Source organism: Zootoca vivipara, chromosome 5 (genome assembly GCF_963506605.1).
Source record: "Zootoca vivipara chromosome 5, rZooViv1.1, whole genome shotgun sequence".
In the NCBI taxonomy this organism is placed as follows: Eukaryota; Metazoa; Chordata; class Lepidosauria; order Squamata; family Lacertidae; genus Zootoca; species Zootoca vivipara.
Genome location: NC_083280.1, coordinates 47,506,131 through 47,527,978, shown reverse-complemented (window position 1 = coordinate 47,527,978; position 21,848 = coordinate 47,506,131). Strand labels below are relative to the sequence as shown.

The window sequence follows — 21,848 nt, the reverse complement described above, 5'->3', positions numbered from 1 at the left end:
GAGAGTGCCATATAAACTCAGAGAGAGAGCATTGTATTGGATGTCACAATCCGTGTTCCTTGTTCCTTGTTCCATGCTGCCTGAGCAGAGGTAAACAATGGTTTGATGTATGGAGGAATGAGTGAAAATTAGCCATATTAAAAGTAATATAGCGCAGTGTTCTTGTAAACAACTCCAGGGCCATTAGTCCTTGAAAGCAGAAAACTAGATCTGAACTGCATTTTTATGAATGTTTACTTTTGTGCTCTAATGCACACATTTGACAAGGGATTTTTTTTTGTCAGTTAAGAAGTCACGCCAAAACAGAAAATATAACTCTACTTCTTGTGCATGTATTTTCGGCTCGGAGGGAAGTCTGCAAAAGCCTCCAAAGTTTGATTTTGAAAGTTCCAGGGAATTGTACAGTCCCTGCATAAGGGAGAAGCCCTTGTATAAAATGAACCAGCACACACATTTAAATGCAACAGATAATGTTTACACAGGGTAAGCACTTTATCCATGATGCATGTAAGTTGGGAGTTATTCGCTAGCCAGTCTGATATGAGCTGGGCTTGGTGATAGCTTCATTTAATGAAGACAAATCAGTGATGGCCAATGTTTCTGACATGTGTGCCAAAAGTCTAGTCCAAAGTATTGAATGTTGTTACTTTGTTATGCACTAAAGTCCATATGGCAGCCTTTTATTCTCTATGCCAGTGGTTTTCAACCAGTGTGCCGCATAGCCCTGAATGAGGGTCTCGTGCGCCACAGGCAGCACCAACCTCCATCCCTCCTTTCCCTCTCTCCTCTGATAATGGCAATCAGACCTCAGTAAAGAAAGTGCACTCCTGTTGGTTGGGACCATTAACAAGATGCATTACTATTGGACGGGATGTATCGGGTACTGTCCAGGGGCTGCTTGGAGAAGGGCAAGAAGAGGAGGAAGAGAGAGAGCTGGTGAGTTGGAGGGAGGAGGCAGTAAAGGCAGGGATGAACATAGGGAGTAGTTCTGTTTATTTATTTGAGATGAGGGTGCTTATTAGTTTGTTTGCCCAAAACAGGCAAGAAGCCCAAGGATGGAAGGGAGGGAGGAGTGATATCCTAGAGGGTTTAAAATGGGGCACAAAGCAGGTGGGGGCTCTACTCCAAGGGGGCAGCCAGCCAGCTGGTATTGAGTAGGATTTACCTGGCAGATTGGGGGCTCAGGTGGAGGAGAGTACCAGTGGGTGAGAAGGGACGAACTTGTGAATAGGGTCAAGTGGGGATGGATAAAGAAACAAGCAAAAGACCAGAGTGGGGCAGATATTTGTGGGAGGGGCACTGTTGGTAGAGGGGATGGAAGAGCCCCACGGAATTGGAGAGAAAATAGGGGGCGGTAACAGATTCAGATAAGGCCTTTGAAGGGGAAGCAGGGCAGAGTCAGAGGTGGGAGTCAAGAAGGCTGAAAATCTCTACTCTATGCAGTACCTTTGAGTGGGTTTGCTTTTAGTTCATTGAAACCAGGGGAAGGGCAGAACCACTACATAGGAAAAGCAGGCATAAGTTAAGTATATGACTTACCTTGGGCTTTTGCTTCTCTAACTGTTTTTGAGCAATGATGGAAGTGAGCAAACATTACACGTTCATTGGGGGAGAGACAGGTCTCTTGCAGATGTCTTGCCTCAAGGCTCACAAAATTCTCAATCCAGCCCTGAGGTTATAAATCGAAAGAACCAAATCACTTGGAATTATAGCAGAAACATGTTTTTATTAGGTTGATTTATTTGCCTCTCTTTGAAGAACTCCTTTCCCCATAAAGTGATAAAAGGTATTTGCTTGACTTTAGCATCTTATTGTACTGGGGGAAAATGGAAATAATTTGTAGATAGGAAGCCTGGTGATCCAAAAGATACTAAAACATTTTCAGGTGGAAAGATTGAGTTCCTACAGAAAGGTTGTTTTGTGTTAGAAATAGCTGTGCCATCAGAAAATGTTCTCTATAATGTATTTACAAAAGAAAACAAACCTTGTTTTCTTCCCCAAAACACAAAGATCAGGTATGAATATGTGGTCTTATGCTTGCAGATCCTTATGATAGTCAGTGGTGGGTTTTTTTCTGGGGTACGCGGGGGTATGCACACCCCTAAACATTTTGTTAATTCAAGTTTGGCCTTAGAAAGCACTGCTAATCACATGGCTAGTGGAAGTGATGATATTCCAGCTGAACTATTTAAAATTTTAAAAGATGATGCTGTTAAGGTGCTACACTCAATATGCCAGCAAGTTTGGAAAACTCAGCAGTAGCCAGAGGATTGGATAGGATCAGTCTACATCCCAATCCCAAAAAGGGCAGTGCCAAAATATGCTCCAACTACCACACAATTGCACTCATTTCACACACTAGCAAGGTTATGCTTAAAATTCTACAAGGCAGGCTTAGGCAGTATGTGGACCGAGAACTCCCAGAAGTGCAAGCTGGATTTTGAAGGGGCAGGAACCAGAGACCAAATTGCAAACATGCGCTGGATTATGGAGAAATCTAGAGAGTTCCAGCAAAACATCTACTTCTGCTTCATTGACTACACAAAAGCCTTTGACTGTGTTGACCACAGCAAACTATGGCAAATTCTTAAAGAAATGGGAGTGCCTGATCACCTCATCTGTCTCCTGAGAAATCTCTATGTGGGACAAGAAGCTACAGTTAGAACTGGATATGGAACAACTGATTGGTTCAAAATTGGGAAAGGAGTACGACAAGGTTGTATATTGTCTCCCTGCTTATTTAACTCATATGCAGAATTCATCATGCGAAAGGCTGGGCTGGATGAATCCCAAACTGGAATTAAGATTGCCGGAAGAAATATCAACAACCTCAGATATGCAGATGACACAACCTTGATGGCAGAAAGTGAGGAGGAATTAAAGAACCTTTTAATGAGGGTGAAAGAGGAGAGCGCAAAATATGGTCCGAAGCTCAACATCAAAAAAACTAAGATCATGGCCACTGGTCCCATCACCTCCTGGCACATAGAAGGGGAAGAAATGGAGGCAGTGAGAGATTTTACTTTCTTGGGTTCCATGATCCCTGCGGACACAACTAAACAACAACAAAAGTTTGGCCTCATTGAGGCACCGTATTTCAATATGAGTAGGAAAACGAGAGTACCCCTAAACATTTTTTTAAAGAAAACAGCACTGATGATAGTTAATACATTTCAGAATCACGTGCAAACACCCCAACATCACCAAACTGCATGTCGCTAGGCTTTGCCTGTACAGTATTCTGCTTCAGAACATGGATATAACAAAGCAACATGCCATTCATATTGTTGCTAGGACATTCCTGCGTTTGTGGGCCTTCTGGTCTTTTATGCATAGAACCATCCCAGTTATACCTTAAAACAGGGGTCCCCAGACTTACTGCGCTTCAGGCAGGTGCCCAAAGCGCCAATCCCATGGTGGGCCAGAGGGCGGGGGAGCACGCGGGAACATGCACCCATGCGCCTGTGCACCCGCTGTTTCCGGCACACTTCCAGGTCGCCGGAGCACTGGAAATGGCTTGTGCGCATGTGCATAGGCCTCTTCCGACCTGGAAGTACACCGGAAATGACACTTGCGCATGCGCGCAAACTATTTCCGATGCTCCGGCAACCTGGAAGTGGGCTGCTGTGCTGCAACCTGCCGCAAAGAGCGGGCGACGGCAGGCAGTGGGGGACACTGCGGGCCAGATAAATCGGTCCATCAGGCCGTATCCGGCCCGCAGGCCATAGTCTGTGGACCTCTGCCTTAAAAGGTTGCTCATTCTATTCCTTAGCACAATTGCAGCCTCTTCCAAAGCACATGGAAAATGAACAGGGTTATAGCGACTAATCTTTCTAGATAAATGTCAGTGTAAAAGTGGCCAGAGTAGCTGCCAGGGGAAAAGAGCATTAGTGTCAGGGAAGCTTAGCCAAGCGATTAAGTGACACTATATTGGCTTGATATGGTATCCATGTTTTTGAAAGTTGTGTCAAAATAGTTGGATCCCTTGGGCATAGAGTGGAAAGTAATACGAGTCTTCTAGGAACATCACACAAAGTTGCATCCCTGTAATTCATAAAATAAAGCTGTAGGATTTCTTTCATTATATTCTTTATGGGAAACATGAATACAACCTCCCAGTGGCTCCTGGTCCCCTGGCTGAAGACAGAGGCCAGAGTTTGTTTCAAATAACGTGACACTGCCAACACTTTCAAAGGGACAAGTATTGGATTTTGTGGCTTGCATTGGAACTGAATGGCACAAGCCTTGAGATAATTATCTTCCAAAGACACAGATTCTCATCCCCTAAAGACTTGTGGAAACAAGTAGCTTGTGCCTGTCTTGACAGCTGCCTTTTGTGATGCCTGGGGAACTTGAAATCATAAGCTGATCATGGCTATGCATGCAACTTTGGCTCATCCTAGATCAGTTACTGCAGTTGGAAGTTGAAGTCCCTTTCTTGGTCTGTAAACTGCTCTGCTTGGATCTGTGTTTATGAATATTCATGTGGCATGGAACCTTGCAGATCACTTCCGGCTGGGAATTCTTCATCTGGAGGACAGCATTGCTCTATGTCAGGCACCCCCAAACTCGGCCCTCCAGATATTTTGGAACTACAACTCCCATCATCCCTAGCTAACAGTACCAGTGGTCAGGGATGATGGGAATTGTAGTCCCAAAACATCTGGAGGGCCGAGTTTGGGGATGCCTGCTCTATGCCATCATCTGCCATGTTTCCTCCCCTCACCTTTTCATCACTTAAATAATGGTATTGTTTCTGAAATACCTGCCTCTAAATGGCATGTAACCACCAGGTTTCTCTCTAGATCCCATGTTGATCTCAGAGATCAAATTGTTTGAACTTCCCATTAATTTTCTTTTCTTAATGACAGCTGCTACAGGAAGGGACAGATTTGAACCTAGGTCAAAGGTTGTGTGGTGACAGTAAAGATCCTCCCACCTTTGCACTGTAGCTGCAGCCCAAAGCATTTCCCAACATACTGCTTTGAGGAGAGAAAATTGCACATGGAAATCTATCTAGGAATCTCCCATGTTTTGCTACTTTGACCTTACAATGTCCTCTTAGTATTTGCATCATCTGTGCATGACATGTGGATACCCAGGACACTGAAACAGTCCTTTTTGTTTGCGCGAGCATTATTCTTGAGTACCTTTTCCACAGAGATGTGCCAAAACTTGAACATGAGCATCTTCAGGGGCATTGTAAAAACTGGGCTGTTTTTTGGTTGTGAAATTGGCAAATATGGAAACACTTGTGAGTGTTTGAATGTTAGCACATTTCTCACACTGCCATTTTATATACACTTGCCTTGGGATTAATACCATTGAACTCAATAGAGCTTACTTACAAGGGCTGGATGGTAAAATTTGGTCTAATACATAAAATGTCATTATCTTGTTTAAAAAATTATTATTCATAGATGACATTCTTAATAGTGCACCTTCTGTTGATCTGGGTAACCATGATAAGTTATAAGGAAGGAAGCATTATATATAGTATGCTGAACAGTGGAAATGAGAGCACTTGGTACATTAGGGAAATATAATTACATTCATATTGCTTGAATGGAAAACATTTCAGGGACTGGGAAATGTCAATGGACAACTACTTCTATTAGTTGCTTACATTGTGTTGTTCCCCTCGCTTCTGCAACATGACCACAGAAGCCCCTCAAAGACCAGGGGATATGTAAGCAAATCTTACATTCATTTTTCTTTACTTCTTCTATAGCTAGTTGTGTTGTTTGATGAAATTACTGTAGATGAGAGGAATAGAAACAAAGCGGAAAAAGGGCAATGCATTATTTTTCATTACATTACTGAATTCCTTTACACCCATATTTTGACATTTAGAACAACATCATATGCATGTCTTTGTTCATTAAGGTATTCAGATTAGCAAGCGACAGTCCAGGGGAGAGAAAAAGAATGTTAAATGTAAACTACCACTAACCTTTTACAGGCTAAACAGCAAAGAAGCAAAAGTAAGAATGAAAGAATAAATATTTTACATCATGGGTCTACATACAGTAGCTTTTCTAGTAACAATACACAAAATGAGAGCCCCTCAATGCAAACACGTATTTTGCTATCCTCTTTGTACTTTTGTCTTTGTATCAAAAATATGTACTTTATTAGAAAAAGTAATTGGAAAAGATAGGTTATCACACCGTAGCAATAAACTAAAAGGGGTATTATGAAAAGGGGTGCATTAAAATGAAAGATGAGGGGATTACCTAATAGTTACTCAGTTTACATATTTTTAAAGATCACTGTATATTGCTTTAACATAGAAGTGGTTTAAATAGGAGTAAAGCCTGAGATTTAATCTCTCTGGGAATATTTATTCTTAGGCTGGGTCATTAGTATCACTTCATACAGCCAAAAAAGCATTGAAGGAATGCACACATTGTTCTGAGCTGTTTTTTCTGCAAGAAGCTGTCCAGAACCAGAACTGGATGACATCTCCAAGGGATCTAGGGAAGTCATTGGACCCTAATAAATAATCCTTTTTTCTGGAAGCTGCCCACATGGGAAAGCTGTAGCTTCAGGAGACCTGGCATGCCCTAATTGATCACAGCCCCTTACCCTTGACACAGCCTTCCACAATTTCTACCAGAATCCCAGCAACAGAAAGTGTGATGAGTGTCTCCTAGTTAGGCTAGGAACAGAAATCAAGTCTGGGAGCATAAAACTAATCATTGAGACCTACTCAGGAGGGGAAAACAATATCTTATATATGTCCTCTGGATCAGAGTCCGTGCTAATATTCCAGGAGGGAGTGGGGTAGCCAGGGTAGCTATAAAATTGCTTAATTGATTTCTAACTGATCGCCAGATAGAATGTTGGGCATTGCATGAGTTCAAACGAAATATAACTAAGCACAAAATAGCACACTAAGAAGGGTTTCTGAATATGTCTTCAGAAGCCCCCTCAAAATGTTATTTTCTGCAGCACTCTGAACAGGGGTTCTGAAGATCTGACAATCATCTGATTGTCAGATCTTCAGAAACTCAGTTCAAAGTTTTGCACAAAATAGCAGGCTGAAAGGGGCTTCTAAAGATCCCTGTGAGCAAAAAGGTCACCTGATACAATTTTGACATCAGGTGATGGGCAGGTGTGCAGCTCCACCCACCTGCCAAACTTGGTTCACAAGGGGCAGGAGAGATAATTCAGGCTAGAAAAGTTCCCTACGTCTAAACTAAGACATGTATAACCTTGGCTCGGTCTGATATTTCCAGTAATGACACAGTTTGTAAACTTAACCCTCCAGAAGTGCTCCTCATCACTGCCAAGATCAGGGCTCCCACCTGTAGACTACACCCAAAATGTGAACCTAAGTCTTCAGGAGGACTGAAACTGAAATTCAGTATAGCTTGAAACAGTATCCCCCACTCTGTCTTTCTGCTGCAACTTTTTGCAACCACGGCCTGATTTATTTTTTCCAGTACAAACTTTATCTTAGCTGCTTGATGAAATGCTATTTCAAACTTGATTTTAAAGTAGATAAGTTGATGTAGTTTTAGTTGCTACTTGTTTCTATTATGAACTAAGTGCTGCTTTTGCTTTTGTCTGTAAGCTGTTCTGAGGGCTCGATGGGAGCCATGTGGTTGGTAAATAAATCATAATAAATGATTGGTTCGTATGGAGTTATTGGCACAATGGCAGCTGAAACAATATAGTGCAAAGCATGTAGTCAAGCACAGCAGAGATGAACAGCTAATTGCAGCTGGAAATCACCAGTCATTCTGCTGTCCTCTGTTTTCCAAACTCTGATCTACTAAAAGTTGATGACTCACTTTCATTTTAATTTCCCTTTTTTTTAGAGAGAACCTGAGCTTGTGCTAGGTGTCAGGCTGCCTACCACCCTGTCAGATGGCATTCCCACAGCGGGTGCGTATGCCTGACAAAGACTTGTGCCAATTAAGGCTTGGAAAGTGCTAAATTTCAATCACCGCCCTCCCAGGAAAGCTTATCAGTGGCAGCAGGGCGGCTGTTTGTTGAAGATACAGAATTATGTTGCCGCTCCGCTCCCTGAATAGACCTATAAATCCCCCACTACGAAAATGGGGAAGGGGGGGGGGCATTTGCACATAAAGCATTTCTGGTAGTTGCTCTCCTGATACAAGACAGCAGTAAACCAAATAATGAAGTCAAGCTAGCAGTGTGCCAGGTCTCGCATCCATCTGTAACAGGAATTAAGGGCACTGTCAGCAACTGAACCTGTTAACCCGAAAAGCAGCTTAACAAAACCTCCAGCAGAGATATTACTTAAAGCGTGTCCATAGTTTTGGGAGGCACCACTGTTTTCTATATGTTTTGGTGGTTTTACAGGGGCATGGTGAAATTACCAGAGCATGTAGCAAACTACCCCATATGAACGGTATTCTATGGAGTGTTATCTACACCAGGGGTGCCCAGGACTTTTTTCAGCTAAAACTCACAGGAACTCAGTTCTGGCACCTCTCAGGGTGGTGCCATTGCCATTATAAGAGAACAAGGGAGGTGTTCATGGTGAATTCCGGCACCTCTTTTTCTAGAAAAATAGCATGGGGGGTGTCTAACCTGTAGCCCCCCAGTTAGACTCCTGCCCCCACCAGTCTCAGGCAGCATGGCCAATGGCCTGGAATAATGAGAGCTGTAGTTCAACAATGTATGAAGGGCCACGTGTTATCCACCCTTGCTATATATGACCACAATGCCAATGAGGTGGATTTGTGGCTGTGGAGGTGGGGGGAATTTGGCCTACCACAATGAATGTATGAATGAATGACTTTAAAGTACAGTGGTGCCTCGCTTAATGAACGCCCTGTAAGACGAAATTTTCACTTAAAGAAAGGATTTTTCTAGCGGAGGTTGCCTCGCTAGACGAATTCGTTTTACGAAAAATTCATCTAGCGAATCGCGGTTTCCCATAGGAATGCATTGAAATTCAATTAATGCGTTCCTATGGGCCCAAAAAAAAAATTCAAAAAAAATTCAATGCATTCCTATGGGGTTCGCTAGACGAATTTTTTGTTATAAGAATAGACCTGCGGAACGAATTAAATTCGTCTAGCGAGGCAATTAGCATGGAAGCCACAATCACACTTTGATTAAGTAATGCCAGAAGCACATCTGCACTGAAAAATTATGTAATGCAGCTTTCCCTTAAAATTTCATTTAAGACTACTGTAATGTCTTTCTCTCTTTTTTAATTGGGTTGGTAAACCCAATTAATGGGATGCTGTGGATGTAATTCATCTTGTTTTAGCAAAGCATTTGACAACATGCCCCATATTTTGCTCCATGAACTGGTTAAATGTGGGTTAGATGATAATGCTATCAAATGGTTTTCCAGCTGGTTGGAAAATGGTACTCATGGAGGGCTCATCATTGGTTGCAAGTAGGGTGCTGCAAGGCTCTATTCTAGGCCTGGTATTCTTTGTACATTGGGATCAATGCCTTAGATGAAGAAGTGGAGGCAACCCTTGTTAAATGTGTGGATAATCTGGGAGGAATAGCAAACACCTCAAAAGACAGGAATAAAATTCAAAATGACCCTTATAGAATGGGAAATGGTTGAAATTAACAAAAGGAAATTTGATACAGACAAATGCAAAGTTCAGTGTTTAGGGCCAACCAACAAAACATCAAATGGACAGGTATAAAGTGGACAATATATGTACTTTTGTTTGTTTGTTAAAAACTTTAATAAAAAGTTTTCAGATCATAAAATGTAACAGCTGCAATTTTAAAAGGATATAAACTAATTGAAAAAAGGTACAGGGGGGGGGGAACAAAGATGGATAGCAAGTCCATAAGCTAAACATGTTTAGCTGGATATTAATACTCTTGAGATGCCTCAAGGGCTATCACATAGAAACGGTCAATGAATGGTTATGTGCTGCCCCAGAGAGTATGACTACATCCATTAACAGATTTCAGCTAAAGTCCAGGAGAAGCATTTTATCCATAAGAGCAGTCTGAGAACTGAACCAATGACAAACAGGGATTGTGGGTCCCCTTGGCAAAAGTCTTCAAGCAGCTATTGGAAAGCCATTCTTTGTTCTGCATTTCCTGCATTGTGCAGGGTGTTGGACCTACAAGATCCTGTCCAACTCTATGACTCCATACTATTTAGAAGAATATACTATACTATGGGTCTTTATTAAAGTCTGTGGTTCTGTACAATTTATCTATCTGTTATTGTACAATGTGAGGGCTTATTTCTGGGGACGGGGGGGTAACTGCAAGAGTAGAAGATCTTGACCACTAATTCACATGGAGCCCCTGCAGCAGGTCTAGAAAAATAGTTTTAAACTGGTTCACACCCTGTTGACGTTTTACCTTTATCATGTGCTTTGAGTGGAAAAGCAGATGACCCTCCCCTTTTTTTCTGAGAGAAGTTGCCACATGCGGCAGACACTGGTGGGAGGAATTCCGATGTCTGCTGACGTCTCTGCAGACACTTCCATATCAGTTAAGCAAATGCTTGAGCAGTTCATTTAATTATGTTAAGCACCCATTAACAGCAGTCTAAGTCCTCCCCTGGGTCATATCAGTTCTATGAGATTCTAATTGTTAGAGAGTAACCATGATTTCCTTCTTGTGCCTGCAGGTGATTTTAATTCTGACAAAGCTGTATGACTACAACCTGGGGAGTATCACGGAGAGCTCACTGTGGAGGTATGTAGATAAGCTGAGTTAATAATTACCAACTTACTTAACAATTTGGACACTGTGGTACAGTCCTCTCATTAGATTTAATTGGATTTCTTACATGATGGAAGGTTTGCAGGTCTCTCAGAGTGGTCATTTATGGCTCTGCTCATTCTTCACACGTGGAGATGTCAGAATTGAGCCATCCTATTCAACTACATGATGTACTGCTGCTTTCATGCATCTGTTAATTAAAAATGAAAATTTGATTTAAAAACTGAAAGCAAAACCTAATGTTGTTCCAATTTGTAGTAATAATTTATTTCTTACAATATGGTGAATAGTGCATTATAACAAGCTCATTTTCCAGAGTGAAAATCTTAGTGTGGGAAGGGACCCAAGGGTCATCTAGTCCAACCACCTGCAATGCAGAAATCTCAGCTAAGGCATCCATGACAGATGTCCATCCAACCTCTGTTTGAAAACCTCCAAGTAAGGAGAGTCCACCACCTCTCGTGGGAGTCTGTTCCACTGCTGAATAGCATTAGTTAATTTCCATTTCAAGCTTAGCAGTGATATTTTCTTTCTATTCACACTGCTTCTGCTACACACACACACACACACACACACACACACACCATATTTATAATATTTTACTCAACTCTTACTCTTTGCTTAGAAAGCTTACATGGAGCTTTTAATAGACTCCTGTTTAGTCACTCATCATACCTAGAGTTGCTTAACGTCAGCAACAATGTAGCAATGTGTGTCCCAAACTAATTCATATAAAAGTACTATATTTCCTTTGTGCATTCTCCCATCCCATGCTGGGAATAAACATGCTGGTCATCTTATATTCTCTTGCATTGAGTAAAGGAATCTGAAGGATAGCAACTTGAAAACAAATTCTACTATTTTTGTCAAGAAGACGGAAGTTCCAAGTGTTTTGTTTTGTTTCATTTTCTTTTGCATTTATAAATAACTACATAGTTACAGTATTAATAATAAATATGCTTACATTTATTATATCATAAGTAGAAAACACAAGTACAGTATAAATCTAAAAGCATGAACTACTTCACTGCCTCACCCCTCCTGTAGATGGCAGTGCTGCTGCCAGGAGACGAGCTTCTAATGGGGGAGAATAGTACAGAAGAGGTTTGGCATCGGGCATTAGATCTTTGCATTGAGAGGGGATCTCTTCTCTTTAATTTCAGCAGAGACTACCAGTAGACACGTTGCAAAGTTCTTTCTGTGAGACAACAAAAAGTGATGTTAGGAAGTTTTAAAAGAGTTTGGCAGTAGACTATTGACTGCTATTTCTATTTGCCTTGTGACATTAGTTCAGACCTTGGTGTTTGTTCCTTAAAAATATGAAACAGTACAAAGAAATAAAATGAAAAGAGCAACCTTTTGCAACCTTGGATGTTCCAAGCTTTTCCAGGTATGATGTCAATGAATGAAATAATGTATTATCTTGCATATGAGTGTTTTGCTCTTATTTGCCTATAAATGACATCCAGTTTCTGAAGGCTGAAGAGAGCAAGGACTCCCCACATCCCTCTTAGGTTCAGTACAGTGATATTTTCTCATTTTCCTTAAACTTCTAGAATGATACAGGTTAAAAATAAAGCAGTAGCTAAGCCCTATGGCCACTTCATAGGTGCCAAGTTACCCCTTTTTTAAAGGGATTTTCCCTTATGCTGAATAGGCTTCCTCGCGAGAAAAGGGAAAACTTGGCAGCTATGGGCCACTTTTTCATGTGACATTTGCAAGTAGAATTAGTTCTTTAATTTATAAAATTTGGCACATGTGAGCATGTCCTCATATTTATTTAGGATATCAGTCATTGTTTTGCAGAATCAGTTTGAATCAAGTCTTTAACACAAGTGGTCATATTGGTATTTTAACATGTTACATTTAAGAAGCATATTGACAAGCTGGAACATCTACAGAAGAGGGCAACCAAGATGATTAGGGGTTTGGAAACCAAGCCTTATGAGGAGCGCTTGAGTGAATTGGGTATGTTTAGCCTGGCTAAGAGGAGACTGAGAGGAGATATGATAACCATCTTCAAATACCTAAAGGGCTGCCACATAGAAGATGGAACAAGCTTGTTTTCTCCAACCCTGAAGGGTAGGATGAAAACCAGTGGCTTCAAGTTATGGGAAAGGAGATTCCCTCAAAGGGTGGTGAATTGTTTTCCTTGGATGTTTCTAAGCAGAGCTTGGATGGCATCTGTCATGGATTCTTTATTTGAGAGGAAATTGAAGAGAAGTGCTTTTGCCTGGTGCCTAAAAATATATAACGAAAGCACCAGGCGAACCTCCCTAGGAAGAGCTTTCCACCAATGGGGAGCCACTACAGAAAAGACCCGTTCTCAAGGACAAAATCGGAAGCATCTACTTCCCGTTTTACACTAACCAGAGCTTCCTGTTATTTTTTAATTTGAGAACTATGGTTAGTTGAAACTGTAGTTAGTGAACAAGCAGGAGAATGCACCATGGTTTGATCCTAGGTTGTTTGAACTAACCATCATTTAAACTAAGCACAGTCCCCTTCCGTTTCAACATAATGGGGAGCTGTGGTGAGTCTAATTCTTGTGACTGTTCCATATGGAGGAGTGAGATCGTGCAGAGTCATTTGAGTAAAACCATACCATTGTTGACCTTTATATCCATAAATGCACTAATTAAGCATGGTTCCTTCCTGGTCTGGGTTTAAGGAGAAATAATGAAGTGTTTCTTCCATCAGCTATATATTTTCAATAATGTGATTACGGTACTTGCCATGTTTGGATCTTTCTTTCAATCACCTAGCTCTGGAAATTTAACTAAAGTGGTTTTAAAAATGGTATTAAAACTAGTAAAGTGATCCACATGAGGTCCTAGGCATCAGAAGACTTTCTGCTGCTTCTACACAGTGTGTAAGAGGCAGAGAAGTTGATAGGCAGCTGAGCTTTACATGCACCAGTCTCAGTGGATCAACAGGCTCTGAGTTACAAGGGTGATTCCACCTTTGAAATGAGTTATTGAGATTTCTCTCCAGCTAGACTTGGCATTAATTACACTATAATCCTCTAGGTAGGCTTTGCCTTCCATGTGCTTTTGAGTTCTCTCTCTCTCTCTCTCCTTTTTTTAAAAAAGCATTTATTTTTCTTCAAGAAAGGGAGTAAAGGTATGAAATAGCTTGTGTGACACAGAACAATTAGTCAAGTTGGATTTGTTTATATATATTTCCTTCTTCCAATGCTCTCCCAGATATCTCCTAGATCACAAAAGGGATTAAGCTTTGAGACTCTGGAGAAAACAGTGGTTTCTGCTACTAAATAAAGATAAGCTTAAGTTTAAGATAAGTAAAATGTCAGAATAAAAGATACCATATCTACAGGGAATTGGTGGTGGTGGCAAGGAGACGGAGGGAGGAAATAATCTCCACATTTGTAATGTGATTGAAACTGTGTGGAGACAAACATTAAAGAACTGTGATTAACCTTATCCTGCAAGGCTTTGAATGCCAACCAGTGATGTGCTCTCAATGGAACACTGCTGCAAGTGGCTAGAATGATATTTTTTACACTTCTCATTCCTTTCCTTGAAAGTGTGAGCAAGTTCTGTCTTAAATTCACCTCGACACTTTCAAGCTAAAGGTAAGTTAGCACATGCTAACTGAAACTGCCTTGGTCCAACTAGTCGATGATCTCCGGCAGACTAGGGACAAAGGTGAGAGCTGTTTCCTGGTCCTGCTGGATCTCTCAGCGGCTTTTGACACCATCAACCATAACATCCTTCTGGACTGTCTAGAGGGGCTGGGAGCTGGGGCCACTGTTATACAGTGGTTCCGCTCCTTCCTCCTAGGCAGTGTTCAGAAAGTGGTGGGGGGGGGATGAGTGTTCAGACCCCTGGGCTCTCACTTGTGGGATGCCTCAGGGTTCTGTCCTCTCCCCCATGCTTTTCAACATTTACATGCAGCTGCTGGGAGAGATCATCAAGGGGTTTGGGCTGGGTGTTCATCAATATGCGGATGATACCCAGCTCTACTTCTCTTTCAAATCAGAACCAGTGAAGGCTGTGATGGTCCTGTGTGAGTGTCTGGAGGCAGTTGGAGGATGGATGGCAGCTAACAGATTGAGGTTGAATCCCGACAAGACAGAAGTACTGTTTTTTGGGGACAGGAGGCGGGCAGGTGTGGAGGACTCCCTGGTCCTGAATGGGATATCTGAAGGACCAGGTGCGCAGCCTGGAAGTCCTTTTTTGACTCACAGCTGTCCATGGAGGTGCAGGTCAATTCTGTATCCAGGGCAGCTGTCTACCAGCTCCATCTGGTATGCAGGCTGAGACCCTAGCTGCCTGCAGACTGTCTCACCAGAGTGGTGCATGCTCTAGTTATCTCTCGCTTGGACTACTGCAATGTGCTCTATGTAGGGCTACCTTTGAAGGTGACCTGGAAACTACAACTTATCCAGAATGCGGCAGCTAGACTGGTGACTGGGAGCAGTCGCCAAGACCTACATTGGCTCCCAGTATGTTTCCGAGCACAATTCAAAGTGTTGGTGCTGACCTTTAAAGCCCTAAATGGCCTCAGTCCAGTATACCTGAAGGAGTGACTCCACCCCCATCGTTCTGCCCGGACACTGATGGCCTTCTGGCGGTTCCCTCACTGTGAGAAGCCAAGTTACAGGGAACCAGGCAGAGGGCCTTCTCAGTGGAATGCCCTCCCACCAGATGTCAAAAAGAAAAACAACTACCAGACTTTTAGAAGACATCTGAAGGCAGCCCTGTTTAGGGAAGCTTTTAATGTTTAATAAACTATTGTATTTTAATATTTTGTTGGAAGCCGCCCAGAGTGACTGGGGAAACCCAGCCAGATGGGTGGGGTATAAATAATAAATATTACTATTACTATTACTATTACTATTACTATTATTATTATAGGCCAAGTCCTCTCCTATGTCGTAAAATATGCTAAGCACACAATGATCTCATCAAGCCACATGTTCCAGTCAGAAATTATGCTCAGTGCATTCCATTTGAAATCATGCCCCCTCCTCTGTTCCCTTCTTCTCCCCTCTGCTGTGTAATACCCTCTTCCCAAAGACTTTTATTCTCCTTGGAGAAGAGTGGGTAGACTGACAGGTAATACAGAAGAATAAAAGGGACGCTGGTGGTGCTGCGATCTAAACCACTGAGCCCCTTGGGCTTGCTGATCAGAAGGTCAGTAGTTCGAATCCCTGTGACGGGGTGAGCTCCTGTTGCTCTGTCTCAGCTTCTGCCAACCTAGCAGTTCAAAAGCACACCAGTGCAATAGATAAATAGGTACTGCTGCAGCGGGAAGGTAAACGGCGTTTCTGTACACTCTGGCTTCCATCGCAGTGTTCCATTGCATCAGAAGTCATTTAGTCATGCTGGCCACATGACCTGGAAAGCTGTTTGTGGACAAACGCCGGCTCCCTCGGCCTAAAAGTGAGATGAGCGCTGCACTCCATAGTCGCCTTTGACTGTACTTAATTGTCCAGGGGTCCTTTACCTTTACCTTACAGAGGAGTGGGTGGGATAGGATGCAATTCCTGTTTTGAATTGAGAAGTTGGATCCTGTCTGTAATGGGGTTGATATAATCATGCTGTGTGTGTGTTTTGCCCCTTCTCCTCAGTCAAAGCAAAGATGTTTATTCGGCTGTACGCCCATCATAAAACACAACACAACAAAACAAATCAAATAAAACCGCAGACTCGTACAAACCACAGATAATATAACACAATTCACAGCTCACAAGGACAAATATTAACAATTCAAAAAAACATATCTTGAAGGTTTAAGATTTAGACGACAAATTTAGGCGCCTAACTAAAATCAATATCTGATGTCATTTTAAAAAAATAAAAAATTCTTATAACTATCAATAATCAGCTAACATTCCATTCCGTCTCTTGTACGAGAGGACGGCTGTTAGGAATTTAGCAACCTGTAGAGTAATATAAGGGTCCACATCTTGAAGAACCCAGGCTAGCTGAAGGTCAACTGGATTGTCAGCCATAGGCTGGATTATGGAGTTTAATATACAGTGGTACCTCTACTTACGAATTTAATGCGTTCCGAACACACATTTGTAAGTCGAAAAAATTTGTAAGTCGAATCCCATAGGAATGCATTGGGAGAAAAAATTTGTAAGTCGAAGCAACCCTATCTAAAAATTTGTAAGTAGAAAAAATCCTATCTAAACCGCATCCAAGATGGCGGACGGAGCTCCATTTGTAAGTAGAAAAATTTGTAAGTAGAGTTATTTGTAAGTAGAGGTACCACTGTACTAGCACGAACCGAACTGTACATAGGGCAGATAAACATAACATGGCGTAAAGATTCAGTTGATTTCATTTCGCAAGCACACATTGAAGAGACTTGGCCCTTAGTAAATCTATGTAAATCAGTCACCTCATTCTAGTTCACAGTGGCAGTGGTAAGACTTTAATGTGCCAAAAAGCCCAAAGTCAGTTCCGTGGAAGCTTACATTGTTGCCTGTTGTAACTAAGCCAGCCTAACATCAAATGTTACTGTTATTTCTGAATGAGATCAAAGCACTTGGGAAAGTGCTTTTCTGTGTGTTTAAAGTTGCTTGGTAACAAGGGCCACAATCTTCCAGGAAGTTTTCACACACAAACTTCACTGAAATGAAATGTTCAGTTCCCAGTGGATTATCTTCAGAAATTTTTCTTCATGTAAGATAAATGTTGAAATGCTCTGACATTCTGAATTAGGATGAACTTTTGTTGCTTCCATTTTCTCCCTCTACTGAGATCATTGTACCTGTGAGCACATTTCAAGAACTATAGCTACTTAGAACCCCCACCCCCAATTTTAAAAATATAAAAAAGCAAAAGTGTTAAGCAAATTGCAGAATGCTGAGATTTCTCTGTGTCACACCTGCATCTGCCATAATGGTTTTGGTTCTGAGATACCAAAATAAAAGACATATAACCAGCATATAATGGATGGCCTCCAGTCCATTCACATTTCCCTCACAGCCTATGAAAAGCTTGCCCAAAAGCATTTTCAGGTGTAGAAAGAAAGGCCATTCCTGAAAGGCGGTGAAATGCTCGCTTTTTATTTGCACCTTACATTTAGAGTGTGCATCTCACATATATAGTGTGGGGTCTCACAGGTCTCTGAATGTTATCCTATGTTTTACAGCAATATTCTTTGGCACCTTCTGATCTTCATCAATGAGGCCGTAACATTTGCTTCATTGATGTGGTTTTAGGGACATGAATGCCATGGATTACAGTTTGCAGGAGCAAACAGGAGCAAATTGATCCAAGATAGAAAGGCATTTCCATTTCTCACTGTCTAAGCATCTAATGGGGCTGAGAAAAGTGGCTCAAAATCTGTTACTGGATATGGTTAGCATCCTAGGTCACTTTAAGCATTCAGTTTGCGTGTACAGAGGGGAAGCAGGGGTGTGTAGAATGAGCCCTACCACTCCAGTGACTCTCTGTACCTATTGCCTGTTGTTGGAATCAACTCTCAGCCAGCATGGCCAGTTAGGGAAAATGGGAGTCATAGTCCAGAAACGTCTTGCTGGGTTTGCCACCCCTGCAATAGGCTAAGAACTTAGTTTTGAAAAGAGCATTTCAATTATTTTTTGAAAAAAAACGAATTATTACCTCTTATGCAAACACATAGCTGTGTATGTTCGGTTTTCCTAGTAAACCTGAGGGTTTGACCTGATCTGAGGGTGGAGGTCTGAATTTGAAAGCAAACTCTGCATAGTTACCCAGAAGTAAGTTCTGTTGTGGCCAACGGGGCTTACTGTGTTCAGCACTAGCGTCTGATGTTTATTTTTGTTCATTACTTCTGGTCTCTGTTAAGCCTACATGCAAATCCTTCCATAAAATCAACCTTTGTCAGACCTCTCTCCCCGTATCAACAGCATTGAATTGAATGAGACTGGAGCCAGTGATTAACCAAATTATTGAACAGGGGTCATAAAACTTGGGTTGAAATCAATTTAATACTTTAAATTTTTCCTTGGGGCTCTTAAGGTAGATTCTAAGGCTGGATTTTCAAATCTGAATATTCAGCAGTTCCCTTTGTCTTTCAAAGTGAATTGAAATACAAATTTAGGTGGTGATATCTGTTTATCAGACTTTCAGCCATGAGTCTGAAACATCAGAGAATGTGCATATTCAATGCAAATGCACTTAGTAATGGGAATTGGGCAATTCTCTCTGTAGATGCTCTGATATTATTCAGTATATGGCTTAAAGGCAGAAATACCTGTTTCATATAACTCAATAAGAATTTTCCTTTATTTGATTGTATTCTTTGTCTTGCAGCAAATCACTCTATTGAAAAATAACTTTTTGAGACCCCAGGCTCACTTATTTAAAATAACTTTTGAAACAACAAAAAAAGGAACAGAAATGAAGAAACATTCTTTTAATATTTCCACGCTGAAACTTTGCACCTTGATGTGGCGTGTCTCCCCCTGCATCTCCAAGACATTTTATTAGCAAACGGAATGGATAGCAGATTAACAAAGATATGAAAACAAAAGGAATGGATGTATCTGCTGCCCAGGAGCACCAACCACCACTGTTTCTATTGTTAAGATTTTATTTCATGGCAGGAGTGAGTGTGCTGGTCAGGGTAGTAATTAGGCAAAAGTGGCTCACTGGGTGGAGCCATTAACACTAGCTTCCCAGCCGCTACTTATGGGGAGAAAGGGGTCCCCAAGGTGTTGGAGAAGTCAGTGCAAAACCAATTCAGAACTCTCCACTGCTTTGCCACTCCCATTCTCCCACCTGGCAAACAACATCTGCCGGGAAGCAAGTCTTGTTGGTTTTGCAACTAGTGTAGTGCAAACAGTGCCCCAGACCCAGGTGTGATAGTCGGGGGACGTGCAATCTCAGAATAGGAGTGAAGATGTTACTGAGAAATAACACAATCATGAGTCTAGTTTCACTTGCTGGAAATGAGAGAAGGAAGGACAAGTCCTGACAATTCTTGAGCTCAGCCCTCCTTCCCACCTTGCATCAGGAGATGGAAATGAATTGTGTGTGGTCTGTTTTTCAGGGAACTGACTCAATGCATGCACCCTGGACTAATATACAGATTGGTACCTAATTTATATTTGGATTCGTACATCTCTGAATTGTGTGATTACAGTTTTTCGCTTGAGGAAAGTACCAAAATACATTTTAAAATGTGCATTTTGTGATAAAATAGGTTAAGAAATGCTTATGTTGAATCAAATGCTATTTAAAGATAACCCAGCCAGATGGGTGGGGTACAATTATTATTATTATTATTATTATTATTATTATTATTATTATTATTATTATTATTATTTTATTATTATTTTGTGATTAGATATCTGGGTAAGTAAGCGCACATTTAAATACAGTGGAACCTCAGTTTATGAACACCTCGGTTTATGAATTTTCGGTTTATGAACACCGCGGACCCATCTGGAACGGATTAATTCATTTTCCATTACTTTCAGTGGGAAAGTTCGCTTCAGTTTATGAACGCTTCAATTTATGAACAGACTTCCGGAACCAATTACACCCATGCTTCAGTTTATGAACGCTTCAGTTTAAGTACTCCGCGGACCCATCTGGAACGGATTAATCCACTTTCCATTACTTTCAATGGGAAAGTTCACTTCAGTTTATGAACGCTTCAGTTTAAGAACCCCGCGGACCGTCTGGAACAGATTAATCCACTTTCCATTACTTTCAATGGGAAAGTTCGCTTCAGTTTATGAACGCTTCAGTTTATGAACAGACTTCCGGAACCAATTGTGTTCATAAACCGAGGTACCACTGTATGCATTTTTGTGCAGAGGCCAGGAAGTGTTTTCGCCACGCGCGCGCACGCATAAGCCGCGCACGCGCGATCGCGCGATTTGCGCATGCGCAAAGCGCGAAAATCGCAAAAATCGCGCTTTGCGCATGCGCAAAATGGCGGCGCCCATCGCGTTCGGTTTGCGAACTATTCGGGTTACGAACTGCGATCCGGAACGGATTGCGTTCGTAACCCGAGGTATTACTGTATCAGAGTTGCACTGGATGCAGAATTAAGAAAGAGAAAGCACCTTATTGTAGATTAAGAGAAATGAAGCCTGGCAATGTTATATTCTAAGCCATTAAAAAATTCCAAAAAGTAGATACAAAATACCAATTATTCTTAAACCAGTTCTGCACATTGTGATTACTACAGCAAACACTTCTGTTATATTGATTTTTCCTATACAGTATAGACTTCCAAATACAGTGGTACCTCGGGTTATGAACTTAATTCGTTCTGGAGGTCCATTCTTAACCTGAAACCATTCTTAACCTGAGGCGCGCTTTTGCTAATGGGGCCTCCCACTGCCGGCATTCAATTTCCATTCTCATCCTGGGGCAAGGTTCGCAATCCGAGGTAACTACTTCCACGTTAGTGGAGTTTGTAACCCGAAGAATTTGTAACCCAAAGCATTTGTAACCCGAGGTACCACTGTATAAGCATCACATAAGTGCACATGAATTTAAACATATTTAAACTGTGCATCTGAAAACATAAATACAGTGGTACCTCAGGTGAAAAAACATTTTCTGAAGCAGTCGTAACTTGTAGAACTGACTTTAGAGTTCTTTCATATCCACTTATTGGTGATGAATAATGCCACAAGACTGCCCCTCATATGAAAAACCTGGACCCTTAGAAGGCCTAAATCCCAAAATTAAAGATGAACTTTTATTTCTGAAGAAATTTCCTTACATCTATAGGTACAATTATTTTTTTTGTATTTGTATCCTATTTTAGGTGGCTAAAATATTTTTCTCTCACACAACTAATCTCCCCAGACACTTTCTTTTGAATATATTGATTTCTTCTGCACTTATACCATATCAAAGTCATTCAGATGAGTATCACAAGAACCATATTCTAGATTCCAAAGAATTTGGCTTGACTCAGAATTCACTTAAATGCATTCTCCTTTGGTTGGCTGGTCTTTACAAGACATTCCACATTAATTAGGATGCAAATTTATTAAGCACATTAAAAGTGCATTCTGTCTTGCATCCAGTCATGAAATGTAGTATTGCTGCCATGCAAATCAAGGGAACCTTGATCCATTTGCAACAGAAGAGTCAGCATGTAAATCAGAATATGAATATTAATACTGACAATTAGTAGTCAGGTACTGTAAGTCGCAGATGTGC

The 21,848-nt window shown here is 41.3% G+C and overlaps 1 protein-coding gene across 2 annotated transcripts in view; it reads left to right on the top strand.

Annotated features, from left to right (window-relative positions):
• SORCS1 (sortilin related VPS10 domain containing receptor 1) overlaps positions 1-21,848 on the top strand; it is a 359,470-nt gene that overhangs the window by 112,588 nt on the left and 225,034 nt on the right. For both annotated transcript variants that reach the window (XR_009557597.1, XM_035132751.2), the window contains exon 2: positions 10,601-10,668. Coding sequence is in view for 1 of the 2 variants with exons in the window: in XM_035132751.2 (XP_034988642.2) it covers positions 10,601-10,668 (68 nt within the window). In the remaining variant the exon portion in view is untranslated. The remainder of the gene's footprint in view (positions 1-10,600; positions 10,669-21,848) is intronic.